The sequence below is a fragment of the Coptis chinensis genome, chromosome 7 (assembly GCF_015680905.1).
Source record: "Coptis chinensis isolate HL-2020 chromosome 7, ASM1568090v1, whole genome shotgun sequence".
Taxonomy (NCBI): domain Eukaryota; kingdom Viridiplantae; phylum Streptophyta; class Magnoliopsida; order Ranunculales; family Ranunculaceae; genus Coptis; species Coptis chinensis.
In genome coordinates this window covers 89,741,233-89,768,168 of record NC_141462.1, presented here as the reverse complement: position 1 = coordinate 89,768,168, position 26,936 = coordinate 89,741,233, and the positions used below count along the sequence as shown (strand labels likewise).

Below are 26,936 nucleotides of genomic sequence, written 5' to 3'. Positions count from 1 at the left end.
ACATTCCAATCGCCCATAAACAAGATTCGACAATCAGATGTAGGATTGGAACTTCAAATCATCTTGGAACGGTGAAGTTTGTAGAAAGAATACATTGGACTACCTTATTTAAAATGCATGTAAGAATGTAAGATACATTTTCCAGATACAACAAAAACACAATGCAAGCCATGTGAAAACCGTATGCCAGTCGAATCCACTGGTTCTGGTCTCTCAAAGAATCTTCAGTTTTGTTTAGCAATACTGTAAGTCCCTAATATTCCTGATTTAATCGTACAAATTAACTAGAAGGTCCCTTCCAAATAGACTGCACTAACAAACTTTTCTTCAATGAGTGGAACGTCACAGTTAATTATAGTATGGTTGTTCCATATCCTATCATAGTATCATTAAGATAACAGGTCTTCATATAAATTAATGGTGTTTACGTTAGTTATTTCCTAAATTCAAGACAAAGAACACACAATTCCACGGTGTAGAGGAAAATGTTGCAGTTTGAAAATTAGAACTCAAATAAGCTAGGCAGTACAAGTTTCTCTCATTGGTGAATGAACTAAACAAAAACAAGCAAGACGTCTCCATCTGACCTTTGTTTAACTGGTTGGGATAGAAAAAACAACCATCTTTACAAGCAATATGCATGGATATTTATATACATCTCAAATTTGCAATTTCTTTCCCTATTATTAGCAGGTGTTTGTTGTTTGTTACATTTTTTTTAGAGGGTTAAGGCATACCCACACACGTTACATTAAGGACCCTACTTCGAAGGCTTACATTGCTCGAAGGCTCATCAACCCCGAAGGCTCTCGCCGATGCACCACTTTGAGTAGACCCAACGCCTTCACTTTGTCCATGAAGACTTGTTTTCGCTCCTCGACCCACCCATGGTAGCAGCACCATGCATGTCTCTAGCTCGAAGGCTCACCTAAAAGCACATCACATAATTACACAAGAAATAAGTCCCAATAAACACTTTGTGGGTTTCAAATTTACAACCTCTCCCATGAGGAGAGGGTACACAACCAATTGAGCTAGAAGCTTATAACTTCTAAGTGTTTACTACTTATTCTTACTGGAAGTGGCATAAGTGGTGACCACTTTTTTTGTTTTTGGGTGTTTGTTTTTCAGCTACATAAGTGATACGCTTTTTATTTGGTATATTTTGCTACTTCTAAGTGCCAAAAGTGTTAGTAGGAAAACTTATAAGTAGCAAACACTTATAAGTGTTTCACAATTAAGCAAAAAACAAATACTCCCTTAAATTTTTGCTATTGTAAATCCTTCATTGAATTATATAAAATTATAAATTTGTCCATAAGCTCGAACTTAATTAGAAAGACAACTTTCTTTGTTAAACGCGATACATGGAATGTCATGACTTACAAACTACACGTAGATCAACATAATCAGTATAGATTAGACGTGTTGATGTGTTTGCTACGATATCTAGGGGAAGATTGGCTCTCATTTTTATTTATTTATTTTTTTTTATCAGTCATTCTTCTTTTCATGTGTATCATACTATTATACCTTCCTCTTTGTCGTTCTCTTTGGTCCTCCCCTTTCATCAAATCGACGTTGCAAACAAAAAGATTTAAACTAAAAGTTTGTTAAAGTATTCATATATTTCTAGACCGGCTGGAAAATAAACATATATATTGGTTGATTCTGCTTCTAAACCAAAGTAATGCTTTCTTTTTTGGGTCTATGTCCAAGCCCAAACTCATTAGTATTTTACTTGAGCTCAAAGTCTAGATCCAATAACACAAATTGGGTCCAAATTCATGAGACTGGCACTTGTATTGCCTTTGGAGTTAAAGAAATCAAAGACAACTTCTCAACTTTTCAGCTTAGGTAATACATACAAAGAGGTAATGTGTTTTTTTTTTTGTCTTTGAGGTTTGAATGAGTATCTAGCAGTTTAAAAAATTATATTTATTTTATTACATAGGGTTAGAGTTTATTCATGGTAATATTTTATTTTGTTTTTTTTGTTTTTTGTTTTTTTTTCTCATTTTCCAAAGTTCATCCTCTTTAATACGCAAGTTCTTATTGGAGAATTAGTAGAAGATTGATACAAAAGTGAAATTATAAGAAAATTTGAAGAAACATGTTTAAAAATGTCATGTTAATATGTTATGCTTAAGAGAAATTTACTTTTTAGTGTTGTATGTTTAGGGGCGTCTTAGTCATTAGAAGTCAAAACCCTATGCTGAAGTAAATTAGGCCTTAGGAATATCATGTTCTATTCTTTTTCCTATCTTATCCTAATTGTTTTTTTCTTAACTAGTACAAGCATGAGATCGAGCTTAATTGAGACTGGAGGATATTCAGAAGTGGATTGGCTCTCTTACAAAAGCTTGTTCACAAGAACATTGTAAAGTAAATGTTTTGGCTCTCTTACAAAAGCTTGTTCACAAGAACATTGTAAAGTAATTTTTTTTTCTCTGATACAATTTTTATTTTACATATTCTATTATTAATGTTTGTTTTTGAATTTATAGGATGGTGAGACATACGTTTGATGATTCGGACTCGGGCCAAATGTGCATACCGTTTGAGTATGTTCCCTACACTATTTATGAGCAAAGACAATTGGAGCATCATAGTATTCTGCCTATTGACCTTGTACATGTGTTGTTATACAAATGACCAACTACCACATATATAGAAAACAAATTATAAAAAAAAAACAAGGTTTTTTAATAATTCGTCTTTGCAAGAAAAAAAAAACAACAAAAATGAAAACCTAATGAGTTCTTATGTAAACATAATAAAACGGAAGACCGTAAAAGTAGTGGTAACGTGCATTTGAATATCTACATGCAGTTTGGATATTAATCACTTAAAGATTTTATTTGTTTAATCGGATAGAGAGTTTAACAAAAAATTTAAACAACAAAAAATCTTGTGTTCACCTCTTTAATATTTTTTGGAATATAAAGGAAAATGGAGAGCACACTGTAAAATTCGAAATTATGTTACTTAATCTAGTATTCTAAAAGTTGTTAATGGAATATATATATATTTGAAAGAAGAACTAGTTATAATTTTGGAGAAAAAGTTTGATTTGTGGTTGTTTTTAACTTTTATGTTCTTTTTAGTTTAAATTTGGGTCGCCTTTAGTAATTCTAAATATAGTTTTCTTAAGTGGTGGTCCATTTGTTAGTTGGGTCGCCCTTACAATATGACTATATTTTACACACGAGACTACTAATACTACTAGAGCACTAGAAAATGTTTTAATCAATGCATTCCAAAACACGTGTGTGTTCACAAAGTTCATTTTTGCTGCAATTTTTGTAATGCTCATTTTGCTTATTGCCTAATCGGTATATGGCACATGTACAAAACCAAGTCAACCAACAAAACAAAAACTAACAAAAATAGGTTATATTCTCAACTATTATTCTTCCTATTTTGCCCTCTCTTTCAACATCCACCCCAAAAGTCAAAACCCACCAATCCACCACCACCCATATTCTCTTTCTCTTCTTAACATTCAGGCGAACTGTTTGTAATCAAATACTATTCAAGTTTATTCAAACCTCAAACTGAAATTCCAATTTGAAATTTTCAATTTTTGCTTAATAATAAAAGTTGATTTTTATTTTGATCATAATAATAAGCTTTTAATATTTCAAACACGTTTGGATTGGAATATTGTATACTTAAGGGGATGCAATTAAAGAATCATCAAAAGAAATGAGCTGGGGTGGGAGTGGTTTTGGAGAAGACAGACACCAATTCATCGAAAATCGTTTTGTGGTATGTTTAGTAACTTTATTTGGTTGGGTTTTTGTTTTTGTTTTTGTTTTTGGAAAACCTTTATTATAGGTTGTGTGGTGACCAGAAGCAAATTGCTTAGGTGATTCCATTGGGCACTCATCAAATTGGATTGGGCAACCCCTAAAAAAAAGAAATTTTACAAATTTGCCATATTACAAGTTTGCCATCAAAGCCCAAGCCCAGCAACCAATTCAACCGGTATCGCCAAAACGAACCCTCCGGGTCGTTTCTGTTTACACTCAAACGACACGACCATGTCGTTTGAGTGTAAACAAACGACTTGGCCAAGTCGTTTGAGTGTATACTCAGACGACATGACCATGTCGTTTGAGTGTTACTTTGAGTTTGAGTTACACTCAAACTACATATTGTCGTTTGAGTGTATACTCAAACGATATGGACAAGTCGTTTGAGTGTTACTCACACTAACACTGAAACTACGTGTCCATGTCGTTTGAGTTTACACTCAAACTACGCGTCCATGTCGTTTGAGTGTACACTCAAACTACGCGGCCATGTCGTTTGAGTGTGCACTCAAACTACATCACCAAGTCGTTTGAGTGTATACTCAAACGACATGGCGTCAGCGTAGTTTGAGTGTTACTCACACTAACACTCAAACTACGCGGGTACACTCAAACGACATGGCCACGTAGTTTGAGTATACACTCAAACGACATGGCCGCATAGTTTGAGTGTACACTCAAACTACATGGCCGCGTAGTTTGAGTGTTAGTGTGAGTAACACTCAAACGACGGGTTCATGTAGTTTGAGTGTACGCTCAAACGACATGGCCGCGTAGTTTGAGTGTACACTCAAACGACATGGCCGCGAACGATATGGCCGCGTAGTTTGTGTGTTAGTGTGAGTAACACTCAAACGACTTGTCCATGTAGTTTTTGAGTATACACTCAAACGACTTGGACATGTAATTTGAGTATACACTCAAACGACGTGGACACGCACTCAAACGATTCCAAATGCACTCAAACGATTTCAATTGAATTAGAAAAATTGAAATCCGATTTAAAAAATTGGGTTAGAAACAACACAATTACATCAATAAAACTACATGCACTCTACACTCTTTATCTGTTATGACATAGTATCTTTATAACCAAGTTAAAACATGTAATCAAACATGCTATAAAATCTAAAATAATAATTTGTTTTATATCTAAACTTGTTATTATTATTATTATTTCAATTGTGAATCATAAACTAGTTTGGGGTTTAGAGTTCAGAGTTCAAGGTTTAGAAATTTCATACCAACATATTTCACTTAATTATTTGAAATAATAATTTGTTTTATATCTAAACTTGTTATTTTTTATTTTATTTTTAAAATTGTGAATCATAAACTAGGTTGAGATTTAGGGTTTAGGGTTTAGAGTTGTTTACAAATTTCGTGCTAACAAATTTTACTTAATTATTCAAAATAATAATTTGTTTTATTTATAAACTTATTATTTTTTATTTTCTTTTTCAAATTTTGAATCATAAACTAGTTTGGGGGTTTGGGGTTTGGGTTTAGGGTTTACAAATTTCGTACCGACATAAAAAAAAATTTAATTTCAAACATATTTCACTAAATTATCCAAATCTAAAATAATAATTTGTTTTATATCTAAACTTGTTATTTTCCATTTTTTTTATTCAATTGTAAATAATAAACTAGTTTGGGGGGTTTACAAATATATTTCACTCAATTATTCGAAATATATCAAAATTTCAAATATATATAGAATACTCATTCACTCAGTTTAGAGTTTAGGGTTTACATAGAATACTCAAGTTTTTCTACACACTCAAGTTTCTCTAAATGGAACATGAAGATGAAGAAGAAGTATTTGAGGTAATGTTTGAGGTACAACAACAAATTAGAGAAGAACAACAAATTAGAGAAGGAGAAAATAGAAGATATGTTGAAAGTGAAGAAGTGGAACAAAATGTTGAAGGTCAAGGTGAAGAATTTGAAGATCGACAAGTCGAAAGCAAATGAAATTCGAGAAATCGCCGAATTTACAAAATGCAAACCTAAATAATGAGGTAACACTTGATTAAAATGAATACAAAACACTTGATTGATTGAATGAATGAATGAATGGATGCAAAATGAATGAATGCAAAACCCGAGCCCAAACGACATGGTCGGGTCGTTTGGGAACACTATCAAACGACATGGGCCCTCAGTAGTTTGAGAACACTACTGAACGACATGGCGGTGTAGTTTAAGAACACTACGAATCGACATGGCTGGGGTCGCTTCATTACACTATAGAACTACATGGCCGGTCGTTTCATTACACTATAGAACTACATGACCGGGTCGTTTGGACTCTTGATGAAACTACATGGCTGGGTCGCTTTGAAACTAAATGCAAATTGTTTGAGACTCTTGTTTTATTCTTCTATATGTAGAATTCTTTGCCGCTATCCGGGAACCGATCTTCGCAAACTCGAATGATGTGGATTGTCAACCGATTTTAAGTGATACAAATGAAATTTTACTACGGAAGAGGTATGATTGAGTAGGCATTGATTTCATTTTTTTTTTTAAATTTTCTAAATATAATTTTATTAGTGTATTAATAATAGTTGTTATTTTTTATGTGTTTAGGTCTTTCATACACACGAGCGAGGGCAATCGATTGGGCAACCGCTAGAGGAAGACAAGTTAATGTTGTTGTGGTCATTGAAAAGTCGGAGTGTGCCAAAGGAAACCGAAAGTAGCAAGATTGAATTTGGCTTTGAGTGCTTGCCTCGGGTGTGTATCGGTCACACAAGAAGGAAGGCTAAGAGAAGGCTAATAAGAGAAGGTCGGGAACCAAGAAATCGGATGTCCATTTAAGTTAAAAGGTGTTTTCCAACGCGGCACCGCCGATAGTTGGAAAATTGTCGCTCTTAATGGTGTTCACAACCATCCATCGCGAAGACCCTTGAAGGACACATGCATTTGCTACTCGACTAACCGCTCCGAGTTCGAAAGTATTTGTCGAGAGATGAGTAAGTGTGGAATAAAACCTAAACAAATATTGATTCCATCAAGAATAGGTATCATGATAACATCTCTAGTATATCCCAAGTCTACACTACAAGGCAGAAGGTGAGGAAATTGGATATGAACGGTCTCACACAATTACAGAAATTGCGTGAGTTGTTAGCAAAAGAACATTATTTTGAGGAGTTGAGACAGGATGAGAATACCGAGGAGATAACGGGATTGTTATGGGCCCATCCAGAAGGTGTTAAGTTGGCTAGGACTTTTCCAATAGTTTTCATGTTAGACGCTACCTACAAAACTAACAGGTATCGGTGGCCTTTCGTACAGTTTGTTGGGGTGACTTCAACGTGGAAATCTTTCACCGTGTGTCGGTGTTGTTTCACCAAACAACAAATCGACTATGAGTGGGCCTGCATCATTTTAGTGGCTTGCTTGGTGACATAAGCCCATCCGCGGATCGGGTCCGACAGGACTTAGCCCCGATGAGTGCCGCCGACAGAGTTTTTCCTAACGCGCCACAAGCATCTATGTAGATGGCATATCGCTACGCGCGTCCTTTCAAAATGTTACGATATTTTTCCAACTACGTAACTTGTAGAGAAGGCCCAGTTCTCGTGGAACAACAGAGTCAAATCGAAGACGAGGTTATTTTCCAAACGTAGATGGGATGATTTAGAAAAATATTACGTGGTTGAGTACTCCAATTTTGTTTGTTATTTGGCGAGAGACTTGGTTTCCTCATTGTGGATCGATTCGTATGTTGTTGGACTAACCAACACATTCACTTTGGGGAGTACAACGACCAATAGAGTTGAAGGGCCCCGTCTCATGCTCGTGAAGCGCGTACTAGGAAATGCAAACCGCCATGATTTTTGAGTATGTTTAGCTTAATCCACCCGATTCTAGAGATCCGGATGTCCGAGATTAGAGCTACCTTCGAGAGAAGTATGATTGTAACTCGCACCACCACCGGATTCCTTTGTTTCGCGGAACTCGGAGGGCCTTGTCTCACGCAAGTGTTTAGACTTGTTATTTGAAGAAATAGATACCCGCGTAAAAGCGTGTTAAAGATGGAGAGATAAGGTGTTGGTGCTATTTGCGCCACGAGCCATGGACCGCCATGTGCTCATGAATTAATTGAGTTTGAAGAGCAAGAGCGGTCCATCCCTTTGATCGCTATCGACCCCTTTTGGAAAACATTGTCCGCTTTCTCCCAATGTGTCAGGTGGGTGTTGGTCCCGATGTTGCACCTTCATGGACTTGTTCATGAATAGGTTTGCAATGGTTTCAAGAAGAGCAGGTTATGATTAGGAAGCTTATGGAGATTGCCGTATCGGAAAGTACATGGCTAGTACCGCCTTGTGAGGAAGCAAAACCAAAGGTCGGCCGAAGGTAGCTGCAGCAGAAAGCTTCAAACCGAGATGATAACTCTTCAAAGCGAGATCCATCTCATTTTGAACATTCTCAACGCGACCATGAAGAGTGGGTCTCGCCACAACTAAACACTCGCCCACCCAAAACACCCACACTACACCAAAAAAAGAAATCTTCTCCAAAACTACCAACCCAAAACATCCACACCACACCAACAAATAAGCCTTCTCCAAAAACACCAAAAACAACCACACCAAGAAATAAACATTCTCCCAAAACACCAAAACAACCACACCCAATTAAATAAGCCTTCTCTAAAAACAAATCACACCACGAAATGTGAGAGATGGCTTAGACTTTGGAAAGACGAGGGTCCTAAGGATTACGGGTTGGATATTCCCAAGAAATGCATAAATACATTGTTAGAGTCTATGACCACATGGCGATGGCAACTCATGGTTATAGAGCTTTCTGCATTGCATTAGGAAGAAGTCAAGAAGAATAGCCACGATGAGAAGAAGAGTTGTGCGAAGAAGAGCTTATCGACAACCGCCTCCCCTTTATTGTACAATCAAAGTGAGGTTTTTATTCGATGAAGGAAATCCTACATGAAGAAGGTTACGCGACCCTTAAATAAGTGGATGAGCATGCCTTTTGTTGATACTTATTTGCTTCAAGATTTAATGTTGTCCTTATGCATTTAGGAGCTCGCCGCTGCTTCCTTCTCATGCCACCGAGAACCCAAGCAAATCCTGAGAGTGACCCAAGTGTTGGGGTAGCGACATGTTTGTGGAAATCATTTTGTCAATATTGAACTTGTTGAAGATTGTCCGGTTCCTCCAGTAATCGCCAATGGCTTAGAGCTCGATATGATATTGCTGAAAGTTGGAATTTGGCATTGACAGTAAGGCAATTGCAATTTATGGCATTGAACATTCCCAATTTAATATGGGAAAATGAGCTCGTTGAAGACCCAACAGTACATGTTATCGACTAAGTTGTTTGTATGTTGTCGATATGATATTTTGATGTAATTTGTATTTTGATGTAATTTGGAACAAGTGTAATTTGATTTGATTTTTGTGTTATCAATGTTAGGGCTTTTATTTGATTTGATTTGGAAATCGAGTAATCGACTAAGTTGATTCGGACGGCAATCGAGTGATTTTGAAATCGAGCGATCGACTAAGTGATATATTGATGTAATTTGATATTTTGATGTAATTTGGAACAAATGTAATTTTATTTTATTTTTTTGTTATTTGGAAATAATGTTAGGGCTTTTATTTGATTTGATTTGGAAATCGAGTGATCGATTAAGTTGATTCGGACGGCAATCGAGTGATTTGGAAATAGAGCGATCGACTAAGTTGATTCGGACGTCAATCGAGTGATTTTGAAATCGAATGATCGACTAAGTTGATTCGGATGGCAATCGAAAGATCGACTAGTTGATTCGACCGCAATCGAAAGTGATTTGAAATAACGTTAAGATGTTGTCAATAATGACCAAAACTACACGGTAAAAGTCGTTTGGCTTTAATACAAAATCGACCCCACCAGATCGTTTGGTCTAAAGGGCAAACGATGCGGTCATGTCGTTTGTCCTTTTAGACCAAACGATGTGGCCATGTCGTTTGGCCTTTAGACCAAACGATTCCATGTCGTTTGGCCTTTAGACCAAACGATCCGGCTGGGTCGCTTGAGATTAAAAGCTTAACGATCCGCCGCGTGGTCGCTTTGGTATAAAGGAAAAACGATCGCCGAGGTCGCTTTGGCCTTTATACCAAACGATCTTGCCGGGTCGCTTTGGAAGAATTTTTTTTCAAATTCGCTTTGTTTTTACAACACTTTCATATTCATCAAATTCCACTTTTCCATTCAAACATCAAATATCAAACACTCTCATTCATCAAATTCCACTTTTTCATTCAAACATCAAATATCAAACACTCTCATTCATCAAATTCATCCATACATAAAATTCCATTCAAACATTAAACCCTAAACTGAAACAAATTACATTCAAACATTAAACCCTAAACCCTAAACATTAAATTCCATTCAAACATTCATGCAAACATCATATCCATCAATTCATTCGGTTAACAAAATTACAAACCCTAAACCAAAACAAATTACATCCATCAAACTAAATTACAAAGTTACAAACCCTAAACCGAAACAAATCAACTATAAATACCACCAATGTACTTGCACCTAGTCAAGTTGTGCGCTGTTCGAAGGAGGACCTTGCTTCCTCCGCATATCATTCCCCGCCAATTGCGGACCTCTCTCTAGCAAACGACTGGGTTTCATCGATGACGCCGCTCATTTAAAAAAGAAAAATCAAGATAAGTTACCAATCGAATGCAAAAATCACGCTTAGAGAAAACTCAATTAAAAATCACAATACTTACAATCGGTGAACGCTTAGGGCAAAGGTTCCCGGGGAGGGATGAATAGGGGAGAAGCTTCGGGTTCACCAAAACTACATGAGAATTCCTCGCATACCAAGTCATGTAGTTTTGATGACACTCCCATGGATAAGACGAAATAGGTCCTCGGTTGCAGAGTTGAATCAATGGATTCTCGCCACGACTCCCAAGAAAGTGGCCCAATATTGGTCCAAATCACCTCATACCCGCCCCCGCCACGCTTCTTGTTCTCCAATTTGGCATTGTAGGATCTTTAGGTACAAGTTGCACGCGGACCCAACCGACGCACCCCTTTGCGACAACAAAAAGCTCGACAATATTGAAAAAAATAGCAATCCCTCAAAAAATGCAATGTCATCGATCGGGTTTGTATCTCTGATATTTTTGTAGGGATGCCAAACAACCTGAAACAAAATCAAATGTGTCATTAACAACTCTAATGATCAATTACTAAAAAATAAATATAAAGAAACTTAAATACCAAATTGTCATTGAATTTAATACTTACATTGAACTCATTCAAATCATCAATTATCGCCGATAAAAACGCAATGCATACGTTGTGTCGTAATAGTGTGGGAGCGACCGGATGTGTCTGCGGAGCACGGGTCAGACGAGATATAGTTGAAGTTTGGGACTGCCATGAATACCGAAAATACTCATAGATCCATGCCTAGATATACACAAATAGTTAACATATTGATAGAGTAATAAAATTAACATTAAAAAAAAAACTCTAAAATACTCAAGTTTTACACGTAGAAGAGTCATATAGCTGAACCCCTTTCACCTTCGCACATGTGGCGTTCCGAGACCTCTATATAAAAACGCCAAAATTGCGCACCCCATGCATACTCTTCTATCTCATCAATTTTAACAACGGCCTCGATAACATATAGGCACTCCAAATCCCAGACTTGTCAAGAAAACGCACATCCAAAGAAAAACAGAATAAAAGCTCTAACAATCCGTTGAACATCCCGAAACTCGAGGCCTTCTCTACCACATTCCCAAGAAATACCACATATAGGGCTATCATGAATCTTGTTCGCAAAAATGCTTCCGATGAATTCTAGCCTTACTTTTGAAGTGAACTTGCTAGCTTCCATCTCCGCCTAATCAAATCAATAGGGAGCCCCGCACCAAGATGTAAAGAGATTTATCGATTGTTGTAAATTCAGCTCATGTCCCCCTTGCACCGCTCTTCCTCTAACTGTGACTCCACAGATTTGGATAACATCGTCCAAAGTCACAGCCATCTCCCCTAACCGCATATGGAAGGTGTTGGTCTCCGGATGCCATCTCTCCACAAACGCAGAGATCAATGGTGGATCCATATGCTCGTGATAACCTTCCACGAGATCAAACAACCCAATCCTTCTCAACCGCATCGGCAAATCTCTCGGAGACCTTTCACATTCATTTTGAAATTCCATTGGGATAACTTCGCTAAGTGTGAAACACACTTCAACGCCCGCCGATCCTCCTGAAACAACCGAGCACGCATTAGATATATATGAACAGAAACAAAAGATTTTGTAAAAAAGAAAATCAAAGTACACAAGAAAAACAAAATATTACCCTTCTCTCCCAAACATCGCGAGCGACATGCACCGCATAGTCATACAACAACTCTGACTCATACGGGCCTCCCCCATACACACCTCTTTGAAACTCCAAATCATCATTGGATTTTCTTACGAAATCCAATACCGGAGGTGCTTCTTCCACTGGTGGTACGTCTTCTACCACATATTCTTCAACATCATCATCCTGCTCATCCTCCTCCTCACTCTCCTCCTCACTCTCCTCCTCACTCTCTTCCTCACTCTCCTCACTCTCCTCTTCTACTATACTCTTCCCTTTGTCTAAACCTACATCTAAACCTACATTAGTATCACTATCTACACTATCTACACTATCTTCACTAAACGAATCAACCTCGTGAACCTCTTTTCCAAATGGTCCCCTACGCTACCGATGCCGTTAAGCCGTGCCTATGTCTTTTTTTCCAACTGCATCACCGCTAGAGGAACCGCCACCAAACAATTTCTTAACACCCTTTGAATGTAGTTTTCGCTACATTCTTCACATTCTTTGATCGAGGACCCATCGCTACAAAGAAAAATAAAACAAGTATTAGTAAACCATATTTAAAGAAACAATGTACAAAGAAAAACACTAGAAAAAGAGATCATCCCAAATTAAAACTAATAGACTTATAAGCTTGCTATGATAACTCCAAGTATATATGAAGAAATAGAATGAGGCGTTACTTATCCAAATTCTATCAATTTTGGGAGTTTCCTTTGTTTGGTCAACGTTTCAGATACTTAAACCTGTCATAACCTCGAAATCAATAATGACATCCTTCCAACAACCATATGTACATATAACCTAACTTTTACACGACAAAGAAAATGTATATATATACAAGACTGTTTTTGTATGAACCGGCCATTTATGTACATCAAGTATTACAACAAAATAACTGACTCTCTCTCAAGAATAAAATGAACTTGACTCGTCCCCCGTCAAGCATAGGGAAACCACCTTGATAACATACATTCAAGAAGTTTGAAGGAAGGGCAAACAAATCAAAAAAACACCACAATGCCCCGGATAACACACTCGGCTTTTGGGTCTAGTTATATGGCATTGCTAACATCAATTTGGATAGAATCAAAGCCTAATGTTTGTCATATGTGCTTTTAGGTTCTACATTCCGGCAGAGGTAGTAAAACAGGTAAGTGTTTATAATATCTCAAGCTCGGCTTTTGCTACTTAACTTCTCCTTAAAGAGAAGCCAACTACTCTTAGACACCCAAGTATAGATCAATCTTAGCTAAATATATGTACATTTTAAATCCTATATGTGAAACACAAACCATTACATTTTAAAACGCATGCTAAAGAATTCATAAACACAATAAAGAGATAAATATACAAAGTGAGTGAAGTCCATTGGTCAGAATTCAAATAATGAGCCTCATAATTTAAAACATTCAGTTTCAATTATTAGTTTAGTTAGTAGTTACCTTCTAAAAAAAATCACGAGAATATAGCTTTTACTTAACTAAGGCTTCAAAGCTTGGAAAGCGATTGCTTTTTGAGAGGGTTAAAGGTCGAGCATGTTGGATGGTCTATAGGTCTTAAAGCTTTGAAAACCTCATTGTGTCCTAACTCATGAGAACGTGGGTGTGGGTTTGTTGGACTCCTTTTAAGCCTACTTCCTCCGGTCTACCATTTGTAAATTTGTTTCAATATAACCCACACGGAATGGGCGTGGGCTGATTAAGCATCTAGTTCAAATATAACCGCTCACCCACAACAATACTATTTAGAACACAATGGCATGTGCCAAATTGCAATTGTCATTATTCCATCAACATTCGAAAAAACAAAACAATAGCTTTCTTTAGTTTAATTGGCATATGCAATGTATAATGTAATGCTTTATAGTACATGGTTGGGTCACTTGTATAAACTGCAAATTCATTTGAGCTTCAGAACAAATATTCTACTTCTCAAACAAACTCAATTACTAACACACACTTATAAAACTACAAAAACAAAAAAAAAATGGTGAACAACCCATTTCTTAATTTCACGTTACCACTCACACATAAAAAACTAATCTTTCAAAGCAAATAAAATATCTTGTAGAAGCTAATAAGAGATTCTCAGTTTCTACACCAAAAAAATTGGTGAACCCAAAGACAAGAATAGAAACATTACAGAAAATGTGAGTAGAAGACATACTTCGAGTGCAATGTGAGAGGAAAATAACAGTTATATCTAGTGCGCCATACCTGGATTGTGAGACGATTGGATTGTGAGAAGATGTAAGCTGGATGGCTATCTGGTGAAACTCCTATGCAAATCAAGTACAGGAGCTATCAGCTACAACTCTAAAGGATTCTAACGCCACTCAATAATGCAATCAAGACTACGACATATTCACAATTCCTTCAATCCTTTTAAACTCACACTGTTGAAAATGTGAGGGAGACACTCAAACCAATTGATAAACAAGGTGATATACCTCCTAATCCTTATTTACTCTATAGTCATCCTTATCATAATCGCCTCATACATTATACCAAATCCCAAATACACGAAATTCTTTAAATTGGTAAAACAAATGATTTTCGATTAAATGCAACTAAAGGGAAATTAATGATACCATTTATCATCATAACAGTGAATGGTGCTAAACTAAACAAAAACTCTACTATACCATCATCGTTATTACTTATTACCATCAAAATGTATAAAAAAGATAATAATATACACACTGATATCATTTCTATTGGTCGAAAAAAACAAACTATAATTAAATAACCACTATACAAATAACACTACTCAAAACCTAGGGTAATCGAAAACTAGCTTGTATAACTTAATTGCTAACTTAACAGCTTAGAATAGCATTACTCTTCCTCGTCATTAAAATTCAACTGGGTGCTTTTTATCATGACTCAAGGCAATATGATTTCTTTATCTTATATATAATTAAATAAAGAATAATGTGTCCCGAGATTTTTTTAACTAATGGAGCTACTGGAGCTACTTTATTCTTTCATCTTGCACCAACAAACGGATGCAATAACCTTTGGCCCCAACCTAGACTAAGGCTAGTATCAAGTATCAACTGTCAAGACTTCGATTCGAGCCAAACTGAACTTCAATATGTACAACAACAAGCTCGGTTAATCAATAAGTTTTAGTTAGTGTGCCTCGAAGCTTCCCGTCGAGCCAATGGCACAAGAAGAGCCCATACAATATTTGTCTACTCAGCCAATCTAGCTTAGTAATCGTCTCTTCATATAACCGACCTAAACTTAGCCACAAAGTTGAAATATAAATATAAAACAAATCAAGTAAAATACATCTTATAAGAACAATAAAGAGATCTTGACTTGAGTTCTCACCGGTAACAGTCAAAAGGCAAATTTAGCAAGAAATTTGATCATCAAACTTTGGCATTGGTTGTCAAACTTTGTCACTACTTGGAAAAAAAAACTAACAATCTACTCTACACAATGTTGAATTGTTACAATAATAAAGACAACTGTTCAATCTCAATTACAACGACAAAAATGATTATAGTTCAATAATTATAGTTTCCTAAAAATAAAATCAACGACAAAAATGAACCTTAACGACGACACGCTTGACATCTTTAATGAATGTTCCGTATAGACCGAGTTCGCTCGTTCGTTGAGAGAGAGCGAGCGAACTTGGAAATATAGAATGGTGTACCAATTATAATGCGATATTTTAACAAGAACTTTGACTGACATTAGAAACTTAAAGTACTGTTAAGGAACTTACCTATATCTTTCCACAGTGATTGATGACTTTTAAATTTGTCTCAATTGATTGATGCCTGAGTCCTGACGACGCCGGTTTGAAGTTAGAGTAACAATCGGCAAAGATTTTGAAGTTGAAGTTGGAGTGACTTTTTCAAATAGTCGGAGTGTGGATAAGAAGCCGATTTCAAATAGTCGTGGGTGTTATGTTTTGCTTCAATTTCGAAATAGCTGATTTTTGAAGACCATTCGCGAAGAACTAACCTGTTGCTGGGATTCAATCCATCAAATTTCGAGAGATTGGGCAGTGAGAAGAACTAAATCAGTTCAATCGCGAAGAACCAACCTGCTCAAGTTCTTCAATCCATCAAATTTTGAAATCCATCAAATTTCGAACTAACCTGCTCAAGTTCTTATAATAAACAATAGATTGTTTGATTGTTTATGTTGTAAGGTTGTAATTTCGCGATTGTTTATGGATTAGATTGCTTCACGAAATTGATTTTGGGTATTTTTTGTTAGGGTTTCGCGAAGGATTTTGCACGATAGAGATGACCGGTTGAAGAGGTTTTTCCGGTTTCGGCGATTTGGTGGGGGGTGTACTGGGCCTTTAGTTGGGCTTTGTTGTTTGGACTTGGGCTGGAGGCTGCCCAATCTAATTTCAGTGGCGCCTAATACAGCACTCATTGCTTATACCAAAATTGCAGCCAAAATGGGCTCCATCTCTAGCAAGTACACTGACTTAAACAGGTGCTGACTAGCAAAATCGGTAAAACCTTTAGGTGTCTGATCATATCAGAGGTCTTGGGCTCAAACCCCGCCACATCAAGAGTTCTCATTTAAAACAGACTACCCAATAATAAAAAAAAATACACTGACTTATCATTTTGAAAGGAAGCCACTGCAAACACAAATGAATTATTGGCAATAGCTGCTTCAATTCCTTGATTAAAAAGAACTCAAATGCGTGATTCATAATCATCATTGGACATCATCAAAAAAATTAAAAAGAAACCTTATCTCAATATTAACTTCTTAGGACAAAATAGAAACGATTTATTAAATGACCAGAGTTTGCAAGAATTGTGGCATTGTGTGATAGAAGGTGAAAATCAGTCAATATTCAATCTATTTGCAAGAATTTGATGAATCAAAGCAATTGTATTGTACTTTGGCTGAGAAATTTTGGTATCTCAAAATGGATATTACAAAAATAATTAACAATCCGACAGAAGAAGTTGAAGTGTGTAGGACTCTACCAGCCTATATCTGTCTTATGTTATTGTTAAAATTTTATAATACAAATTAATATTAAACTCACAAAGTAATCGTTAATTTGCGCATATGGCCGCCAAAGGTTTGAACCACTATTGATTGGTTTTCGCTCTGACTTTTATTATGGTTCTTTCCTTGGCTTAAGTCCAGAGTTTGGGATCTCATTTTAGTTTGTTTTCACAAAACATGTATGATGATTATTTGATTCAGGTCAGAGATCATGTAAAGCTCAAACAAGAAACAAGAGCTATAGAATTTGGACACAAATACACAACTTCATCAACCATCCCATACTATAAGAAGGGCTTCTTCCTCAGCAGTATGCCACTCAACTTTCTTAATTAGATGACTTGGTTAGTTAAGAGATTGGCATAAGGAAATGAAACTTGACTTTAGCTACCTAACAAACCACCATAGGTAGGACTGTAGGACTTGGTTTGGAGATCATGATGAGCATCACCTTCTCGGGGTGCCAAGAGGATTTGCATTGCTAATGAATTGCCTCTGCCAAACCAATATCTCGGCACCTCGAGGACATGTTCTCATGGTAACGACCACAAGACTATGAGACTATGACTAAGCCATTTTTATTTTCTGGTGAAGAGCCATATGCCGGAATTATATATCCACTTGTTCTAGTCTCTCAAATAATCTCCAGTTTTGTTTAGCAATACTGTAATCCCCTAATATTCTTGAATTAGCAGGCGTACAAAATAAAAGGTCCCTTCCAAATAGACTGCACTAACAAACTTTTCTTCAACTAGTGGAACGGCACCGTTAATATAGTATATTGTTGTTCCATATCCTATCATTAAGATATCATTAAGAACACAATCCAAATCAGTCGGCCGGTGTAGATCGAGGAAAATGTTGCAGTCTGAAAATTATAACTCAAATTAAATAAGGCAGTTTCGCAAAGTTTCCTTCGTTTCTCACCTGGTAGGCTGGTACAAGCTAATTTGGGGAAAACTCTGTGTGCCCAAACATTTCTTTATTGCGGGGCAGCTCTTTAGTGGCACCTTATCAACAAAAGATAGGTTGATCAAAAAGAATTCTAAACCACTCTGAGTGTGTATTCTGCACGAATGCGAGGGAAAATTCATATCATCTGTTCTTTGATTGTCCATATACAAAGGTGGTGTGGAAGGGAGTAAAGAGTAGAATGGGATTGACTAACAACGTGCTGCAATCTAACTATGAATGGTATAGTATCTTCAGGATTTCTAGGAAGAGTACCACTGAATCTGAGATCATAAGGGCAATGGCCATCTTGTGCTGTGATTTATGCAGTGTGGAATGAAAGGAATATATAGTCGAAGGTTCAAGAATAAAGTTCACTCTTCTTCTCAAGTTTTAAACGATATTATGAAGAAGATGCAACTATATTTGCAACAGGCCATCAAAGAAGTAGAAAACACAGGAGCAACAAGACAAATATTGGAGAGGCTTGGAATACAGGCTCAATTCAATGAAAAAGAACAAAAGCTAGTGCAGTGGAAGAAAGCAATTGCAAATATAATTATGCTTAACACTGACGGCATGCTACAAATGCACAAAGCTGGGTATGGAGGCCTGTTCAGGGATGCAGATGGAAGAGTCTTGCTCTTATACTGTGGTGCCTCTAAGAGCAAATCCATTTTGTTCCTAGAGTTACAAGGCATTGAGGTTGGACTGAGCATTGCAGTTAAAATGGGGTACAAGCATCTGATGGTCAACTCTGATTCTGTAAGGGCAGTGAACATTGTGAATGGCACTGAAACACCTCCTTGACACTACTTGAATCTTCTTCAAGCTGTAAAGGCTCATCGACAACAGATGACTACCTTCCTGGTGGAACATATCTATAAAGTGGGGAATAGAGCTGCTGACTTTGTAGTAAAAAATGCAAATGAGAGTGATATAGGTGCATTATGTAGTATAGGGCCTTTAGAGGAAAAACTCTTTGTAATTGTTCATGAGGATTCAAGTGGATGTATTTACAAAAGAACTTAATTAATACAGGTTGGGTCAGCTTAACCCTCTAACTTCAAAAAAAATGGGCCTGTGTTCAAGCCCAGACCGATTAGTATTTAACTCGGGCTCAAGGTCTAGATCCAATAATACAAGAATACACTTCTGAGAAACTTATTTTTCAAGAAAGCTAAAAATCTCAAGTTCCCACTTTGAAGATTACTGTTTAGATCTTGGGCCTTGGACGTGGGGTTGACGGAAAATCTGTGATACCATGGCTGAAAGAGTAATAAGAATTTCTTAATTCCTTTTCTTCTTTTTCAGTTTTCTTTTGGAGCCTGATATTGCCAAGGGGTAAAGCTTGTCAAAAGCAAATTTCTTTTAATGCTTATAATAATGACAATAAGTGGAGTTGCTAGTTATCTGGGTTGGAGAATAATGGGGGTGGAGTTGAAGATTAATGGGGTTGTTCAAATTCATCCAAAAGAGCAGATAAATATATTGTGAGAGGGAAAGGTTTTATTTTGACAAGTTGTTTTATACCCCGTCTTAAACTATGATGAAATAGCGAAGAAAGCAAAAACAAGCTCATGACTGAAAACAAAGAGAAAGCAAATAATTTTTTTTGTTTTTTTAAATAGATCGATCGGTTATAGGTGAAATAAAACACACATGGGAACAAAAAAAAAAGATGTAGAAAACATTAAACACAAAAAGATACCAACACAAAAACAAATAAAAACTGAGAAAACTTGTTCATGGACAATCTGCAATCTCCTTTAGGTGCCAGTAGCAGTCCCAGACTCCAACACCAAAAACACTGGATCTAGGAAAAAAGACACAAAGAAAGTCTAAAAAATTTGCCAACAATTCACTATTTGAGGAATCACAAAAGAATCTGTTGACTCCTTTCCTCTTTCAGGTCCTTAACCTATATGAGGGGAGAAAAACAAAGGAAAAAAAAAAGAAACAGGAATACGAAAACTAAAAGTGTATAAACAAAATAGAGATTTAGATATAGAGGAAACAACTTGGACCAAAAGCATTACTTCACAAAACGCTTGCAAAATATGGGTGTAACACTTTTGCTGTCAAATACCCAATACATATTCACATATCTATTACAGGTAGACATATGCTCAAATTTCTACCAAGATTCCCTATCCATAATTCCATACACTTCCTAGATTTTCCTTTTCAAGTTTTGAAACCTCGATAGGGGTGAGGGAGCATAGAATTTGAACGGTCAACACATCTATCATATGCAAAGGAGTTAATAAAATTTCCATTTGCTTTGGATGACTCATGTAGAGTTAGCCAGCCCACATGATACTTGAAGTACATTAAGCTTGTTCCCAAGACATTCTTAACTAAACATAGAGCGATATATAAGTGCTTGTTTAATTCCTAATGCATTTATAAGATGAATATCTTATAAGATTTTGGATTCAATTTACTAAAGTTTTTCTATCTACAAATTCTGTCTAAGTTTCTTTAAGGCCTAAATACAAACAAAGAAAACTTACTAACACAACACGGGAAAAAAACATTAGCCCATCACTCAAATAAAGATCTACAAATAAAAAATTCACACTATAAATCATAGGACAGAGAATTACCTGTATACTGAGAGAATCAAGACAGCTCAAGCCTTCTTTGTTGCCTTTTTTGCTCGACCTAAGAATATGTGACCGATAAAATCAAAACCCTCTACCACTAATGATAATTTTTTTTGCTCAAATGGTGAGAATTGATTTGCTCTCAATGGTGAGAATTGATAAACTTTGTAGAAATTAGGGATTTGGGGATTTTGGAATCTAGTAGATAAGGGGAGTTCAAGTGCTCGACGATGAGGTGAGAAGATGGGTAAACCCAGCGACGATGAAGAGAGAAGTTTTTTGCTGGTAAAAAAAATTGAAACTTGTTTTTTGGCTTCAAACTCAACAGCCGTTTGATTTCTCTCAAACAGATCTGGACCGTCCTTTGTGTATTATTTTGTCTTTTAGTGAGAAAAAAAACCCTATCTTATTAGATAGACTAGTGAATGCCTGTGCCAGTCGGCACTCTAGACACATTGCTTTTGAACAACACCCCAAGAGAGACCATCTCTATAGTAGCATTGGATCGATGATATAACCATTTCCAACAGTTTTATACTTCATAATCATTTCATACACATACTCAAGTGAGCTTAATTATTGCAATTCTATGCATTTCATTTCTCACAAACCAACTCATTACACATACCCTTACACATTCATTAATTCAATACATATCAGAATGAGAATGATGAAAATAAAGGGAGAGAGTCTTCAATTAAGAGCATCATCATTTTTTTTTTTTTAAAAAAAAAAAAAATCCAAATAGAGTTTCCTTTGTATTTTCAACATTTCAAAAACCTAAATCCCGTCCATAACTTGAAAATCAAACAATACAATTCTCATAGATCAACCATACCAAAATATATAACTTCATATTTATACATAACACAAATTACTTCTAAAACTAAAAGACAACTCATTAAACATTAAAGAAGACTTTACATAATTTTTCACACCTAGGCTAATTCTAGTAACGAAAGGGAAAAATAAAATAAAATAAATACTCCACTCCCACTCCATCGAAGTTCCTAATTTCTCTCATTCTCCCCTTTATGCATACTTGTTCACACCATTCATTCTCAAGCACCATATGGATAAATCGCCATGGAGCAAAGACTACAATCATGTAATGTCGCTGAAAAATTATGGCAATTTAACTTGGTACCTGCAAACAAACCACATACATATGATTTTTTTAGACTTGATACATTTAGCATATTGTTTACAAAAGTGATGGTTCTCAAAATAAAATAATCTCTATTCTTATTTTTAAGTATCCACGCTATCATAAAAAAAAAAAACTATCATAAAAACTTACATATCATATATATGGATACAACATATTATTTAATTTCTAAACCAATAAAAGTAACATTCTTTAATTTCTCACTTGCCTTTTCTCATTGGTATCGATGTCCTTAGAGAAGAACTTATGGGTATACGACATTTGTAGTACAATTTCTCTCATTAGGTGGAAGAAAAACGGATATTCTTTTTGAAAAAGTACATCTGGACATGGCCACATAGAGTTGCCCATGACTAAAAACCGGTGTCCTCAAATCAATGCCAACATATTTCACTGACTGGCCTTGCGACTTATTAATTGTCATGGCATAAGCTAGTTGAACAGGGAATTGTCGTCTTGATAGTTTGAAAGGCAACTCTGAATTTGAGGGAGCCGGAGATATTCTTGGGATGAGTACCGGATTTCCAAAATTTTCTCTCGGTCAAAATTTTGGCTTAAAGGACTTTACTGCGCATTTGAAGCACCATAAATTCGGTGTCCCATTGCAAAGGCCATCTTTAGGTGCTATGTTCCCGAGCAACATTATAGGGCATCCGTGTTTTAACTTGAGATTGAAAGGTGGTAAGCTAGAAGGGTTGAGGGAGTTCAGAAACTTCGGTGGGATAGTGAGCCCCACTTGGATTATCAATATCATCTTCGATGATTTTATCTCGCAACCAAATACTCAAGCGCTTCACCAAGGAACAAATTCAGTGCAATCTCATTAATTGCACTCACATCATCATTACGGGCAGCAAGAATAGTACGATCAGTTAAGAAATTTGGAGACGGTGTGTCCATAACATCCAATTGGGGATAGACAGAGAAGATGAGTTCTTGGATATTGGTACACTTGCGTATTCCATTCGGCAATTGTACGCATTCTTTGGGATTCGAACCAATCTAAATGAATCAAAGCAAAAAATAAATTCATTAGTTTCTAAAATAGTTCGTTTATATATAGAACTAATAAAGAAAAAACATTATAATTAGAAGGCATTAATAGCACACCTCCAACAAAAAATCGGCAAATTCGACATTCTCGGACTCCACCATTTCAAGCCACATGTTCTGTACCAAGTGCAAAACTTCTAAATAACTCCAAAGGAAAGAGCGCCGTAGTGATGCACCAACAAATTGCTCTCGGCTAACGGTATAGCGGTAGTGTTTGTCGAAAATCACCACCAAGAACGTGTAGTAATACCACCAAATATCTTCTTGTTTCCGCAAAATATCTTGAAGTGTTCTATCCACAGCCTCAACACAGTATCTATGTTGCATGGGCACCTCATCCCAAACAATTAGTTTTGTTTCTTTAAATAGGTCAGCAAGGTCCGAATGTTTAGCGAAGCCGCAAAAAGTGGTATCCATCACATCAATTGGAATCTTAAATGTAGAATGAGTGGTGCGTCCACCAGACAATAACAAAAATGCAATTTCCGATGATGCCACCATGATGACAATAAGACCCATGCTGCGGCAGGCCTTTGCAATTGTATTATACAAAAAAGTTTTCACTGTACCAGTTGTTCCATTCAAAAAGAAAAGTTTGCCTTTGTCACCAAATACTGAATCGATCCGCGGCCAGTTGTAAGCATGAAGTTGTTAAATCATTAAGGCGACTCACATCAACTGCAGCCTCTTGTCCTATGCCTTCATGCTAAAGTTGGCGTTGCTCCCAAATAAGCCTATTGCCAATAATTTTGCTCCAATCCTCTTTTTGCTTTGGCATGGGCGGGAAATTTTCCAATGTCTTCCCATATTCTAAAAGGATTTGTTCCACCAGATATAAGCCGTAATCACATTTATTTGCTTATCGGTTGGATCACGGGATGTCGTGCTTTGTTCGGCCGATTCCAAGATCATCGCGTATACTTTCGATGCAAATTTGCTCCAAAGTAGATCTAGTCGCAAAGGATGACACTCTAAAAGAATTACACAAAACAACCTCCGCAGTTGATATCCAGTTTTCATTATTGCCGCCTCTTCTAGGCATTGTATCCACTAATCATCAGCTTCCAACAGCCCACGGGCAATACATGCTTCTTTGTATGTGTTATACACGGTATCACCGACTTTATAAAGATATGCAAAGGAGGTAGGCCCTTTTACAACAGTAAGTAGCAAGCGTAGATAAAACCTCTCCCCGACATTAGAGCTTGCAAAATACATCCTACCAATGGAAGGTCCCTGAGTCCTAGGAGTCCACTCTTGAGAGTCTTTATGGAAAACATAGTGTCGTGGAAATTCTTGATAGGTATATGCTCGTGCATCTGGATCTTCAACACAACGCTTAAAGAAAGCTGTCAGTATTGAAGTTTGGTCTTTGGCTCGGGCAAGAATTGCATCCATGGGCTCTTTGCTATTGAAAACAACCCTATGCATACCTTCTAAATGAAGCGCCAATCGTTGGACACTTGGAAACTCTTTATGCATTGGATTCTGAAATAGATGCCATCGCGACCACATTGGTCCAATGTACCTTGCATCGATATATTCTTCAATCTCATCATTTGTTCCCTCCGCCACCATCAGCATTTGCTTTGTCATAGCCTTTGTAGATGTACTTGTTAATATATTTAACAGCTTGACCACGATGCACAAACTTCAACATTGATATGGCGTCAAACATTTCGATAGATATGCATTGTAGGGAACAACATCTCCATTATCAACTTTAACCATTTTATTCTTCCTATTCACAAAATATTTCTTGCCGATTAATGCGCCGGTAAATGGAGTACCCTTTTTATCCATAATTGTTTCCTCCACAAACTCTTTTGGATAGCCTTTGGTGCATTGACCATTTTCCATACATGAAGCACTTTCGGATCTCGATCACCACGGGGGCCATGAACCATGCACTTCTTCACCGTTTCAAACAATGCGGGGTGGGTGTCGAGTCAGGGAATTCAAAGACATACAAATTTATCCACTTGCTCATTGTTTGGATCTTGTCATCATGCGCCGAGAAATAAAAGGCAATGCATGTGTGGAAGACCGCGCTTCGAAATTCAATGGTATAGACATATGCAACCACCCGACCGAAGATATCATTCTTCAAGATTTCTTTCATAATTGCTTTTCGTTTCAGCTCGAATACCCGTTACTGACTATTTTAGGCGAAGTGTCGAAGTTTGGTGTTCCTTGGCGCTCTTTAATTTCCGCCAATTAGGGTTTGCGATCCGTAAGAAAAAATATCCGGGTGCTTATAGTGTCGGTGATAGCCATTGAATCCTGAAAAATCTCGTACATGTGCCTTGGACTTCCAACATGCGAGGAAGGCAAAATGAACCGTTGGCGATTTGATCGGGACTTAATCCCTCAAGTGCAACATCGTCATCAAGCACTTGTACACATCCGAACGGATGGTGTCTTGATTTAGTCTAATGTATCGCGAGGCGGTTACTGTTCATATGCAGCCCAAGCATCAACCAAAAATTCATGCAACAATTTACACCCCAAAGAGATGGATGAGTACTCGTAGGTCGTTCAAACAAGCGGTAAGTAATACAATAATTGAGTGAGTCTTGCATTACTTGGAGCATTTCTCTTGACGTCCCACAACTTTAAATCAGGTGACCAACCCAAATCCCCATAAGGAAACAAAAGAACATAATGCAAAGGCAAATAAGCGGGATGACATTCACTTATCCGTTCCAACTCATGCCCTCCTCTCAAGCGAAGTACAATATCACGCATGACATCAACCTTACTCCCATCTCCAGGCAATATCACTGCGATCTCATCAATTGTAGGAAGATTGTACCTTCGTCTATCCGAACGCGGATCATAGTGTAGATGGACCGGAACATTGTTATTCTCAAAAGCATTTTCAGTTAAAACCTCAAATGCTTGCTTATAGATATCACAAAACTTGTGGGTCTGCGAGAAAAAAGTTTTTATGCGATTTTCAACACTTCCCTTAACAAATTCGGGTTGCGATTGTGGCGGTGATCCAAAGCAGCTAGGGGATCATAAATATAAAGTTGTGAAAACTTAGGTTCCATCCCCGGATCAGGCAAAAATGAACCGATTAGGTGCCGCAACTCCCCATGAACAGTGAATGAGGTTGGACCACGTCCATGTAACACACGATCGTTAAATTTGCAACCAAGACTAGTAAAGGCATTACATACATTATATTTCCGAATCTGCTCACGGAATAATCTTGCACGTTTATTAGATCCTTCGAATAAAGATTTAAGTGTCGGAGGCAGTGGAGAAAGAAGCGGTAGCTTAACTTTTCTTTGTAAACAAAGAAGTTCCAAATAAAGGTCGATTAGCCTTGATTTTGATAACTGTTCATCTTTCAATGAAGAGAACAAAATGGGGACAGAGAACATCCATCTTTCCTAGAAAAAGTGGCGATTTGGAATAGGAAGCACATGGCCTCTATGAGGATTAAGAATTTCTTCTTCACTTTCATCAAATCCAGTCATATCATGATCACTGCAAAAATAGACCTATGATATATCACGCTTTACGTTATGTTAAAACCTAACATAAGAGTGAGAATTTAAACACTTGACTTACATAGTATTATCCTCACAACTTTGCATTGTAACATCTTCCGTGATAGATGAGGAGGACTCAACTTCGTGCGTTGACCTCATCTTCTTAAAGGAATCTGATATGTAATCAGATATGACGTCTTTTTCCCTCCGTCTCCGATTTTGTTGTGCTATAGTCCTTTGATCGATATCTTTTTCTCTTCGAAGACGTTGTGCAATAGATCTCCAATTAGGAAGTACAATAGAGCTTTGACTGGGAGGCACAATAGATAAGAGATTGGGAGGCACAATAGATCTTCGATGATGAGAAATAACAGATAAGACATTAGGAGCCGCGGGAGATTGTCGATTAGGAAGCACAACAGATAACCTATCAAGAGCCGCAGG

The 26,936-nt window shown here is 36.9% G+C and overlaps 1 protein-coding gene and 1 long non-coding RNA gene across 3 annotated transcripts; both read right to left on the bottom strand.

Moving 5' to 3' along the window:
• Positions 1–562: 562 nt before the first annotated feature.
• On the bottom strand, positions 563–21,057 carry LOC147489829 (uncharacterized). Of its 2 annotated transcripts, none has more exons than XR_015202709.1 (3): positions 20,769–21,057; positions 18,136–19,975; positions 563–928 (listed from the first exon to the last, which is right to left on the bottom strand). It is a non-coding gene; the product is annotated as an uncharacterized LOC147489829 (long non-coding RNA). The 2 variants fall into 2 exon arrangements; XR_015202708.1 differs by lacking the exon at positions 563–928 and adding an exon at positions 17,396–18,004.
• Positions 21,058–22,701: 1,644 nt separating this feature from the next.
• On the bottom strand, positions 22,702–23,508 carry LOC147489828 (uncharacterized). The gene is made up of 2 exons (XM_086574743.1): positions 23,047–23,508; positions 22,702–22,938 (listed from the first exon to the last, which is right to left on the bottom strand). The coding sequence occupies exons 1-2, from the start codon at positions 23,506–23,508 to the stop codon at positions 22,702–22,704; spliced, it is 699 nt and encodes a 232-aa protein (XP_086430869.1).
• Between the last annotated feature and the right edge of the window lie 3,428 nt (positions 23,509–26,936).

Excerpts from the sequence above, each read along its gene's own strand:
- LOC147489828 (XM_086574743.1), bottom strand. The coding sequence starts at position 23,508 with ATGGGTCTTATTGTCATCATGGTGGCATCATCGGAAATTGCATTTTTG. Across the intron at positions 22,939-23,046 it reads TTGCCGATTTTTTGTTGGAG|ATTGGTTCGAATCCCAAAGA; the intron begins GTGTGCTATTAA and ends TGATTCATTTAG.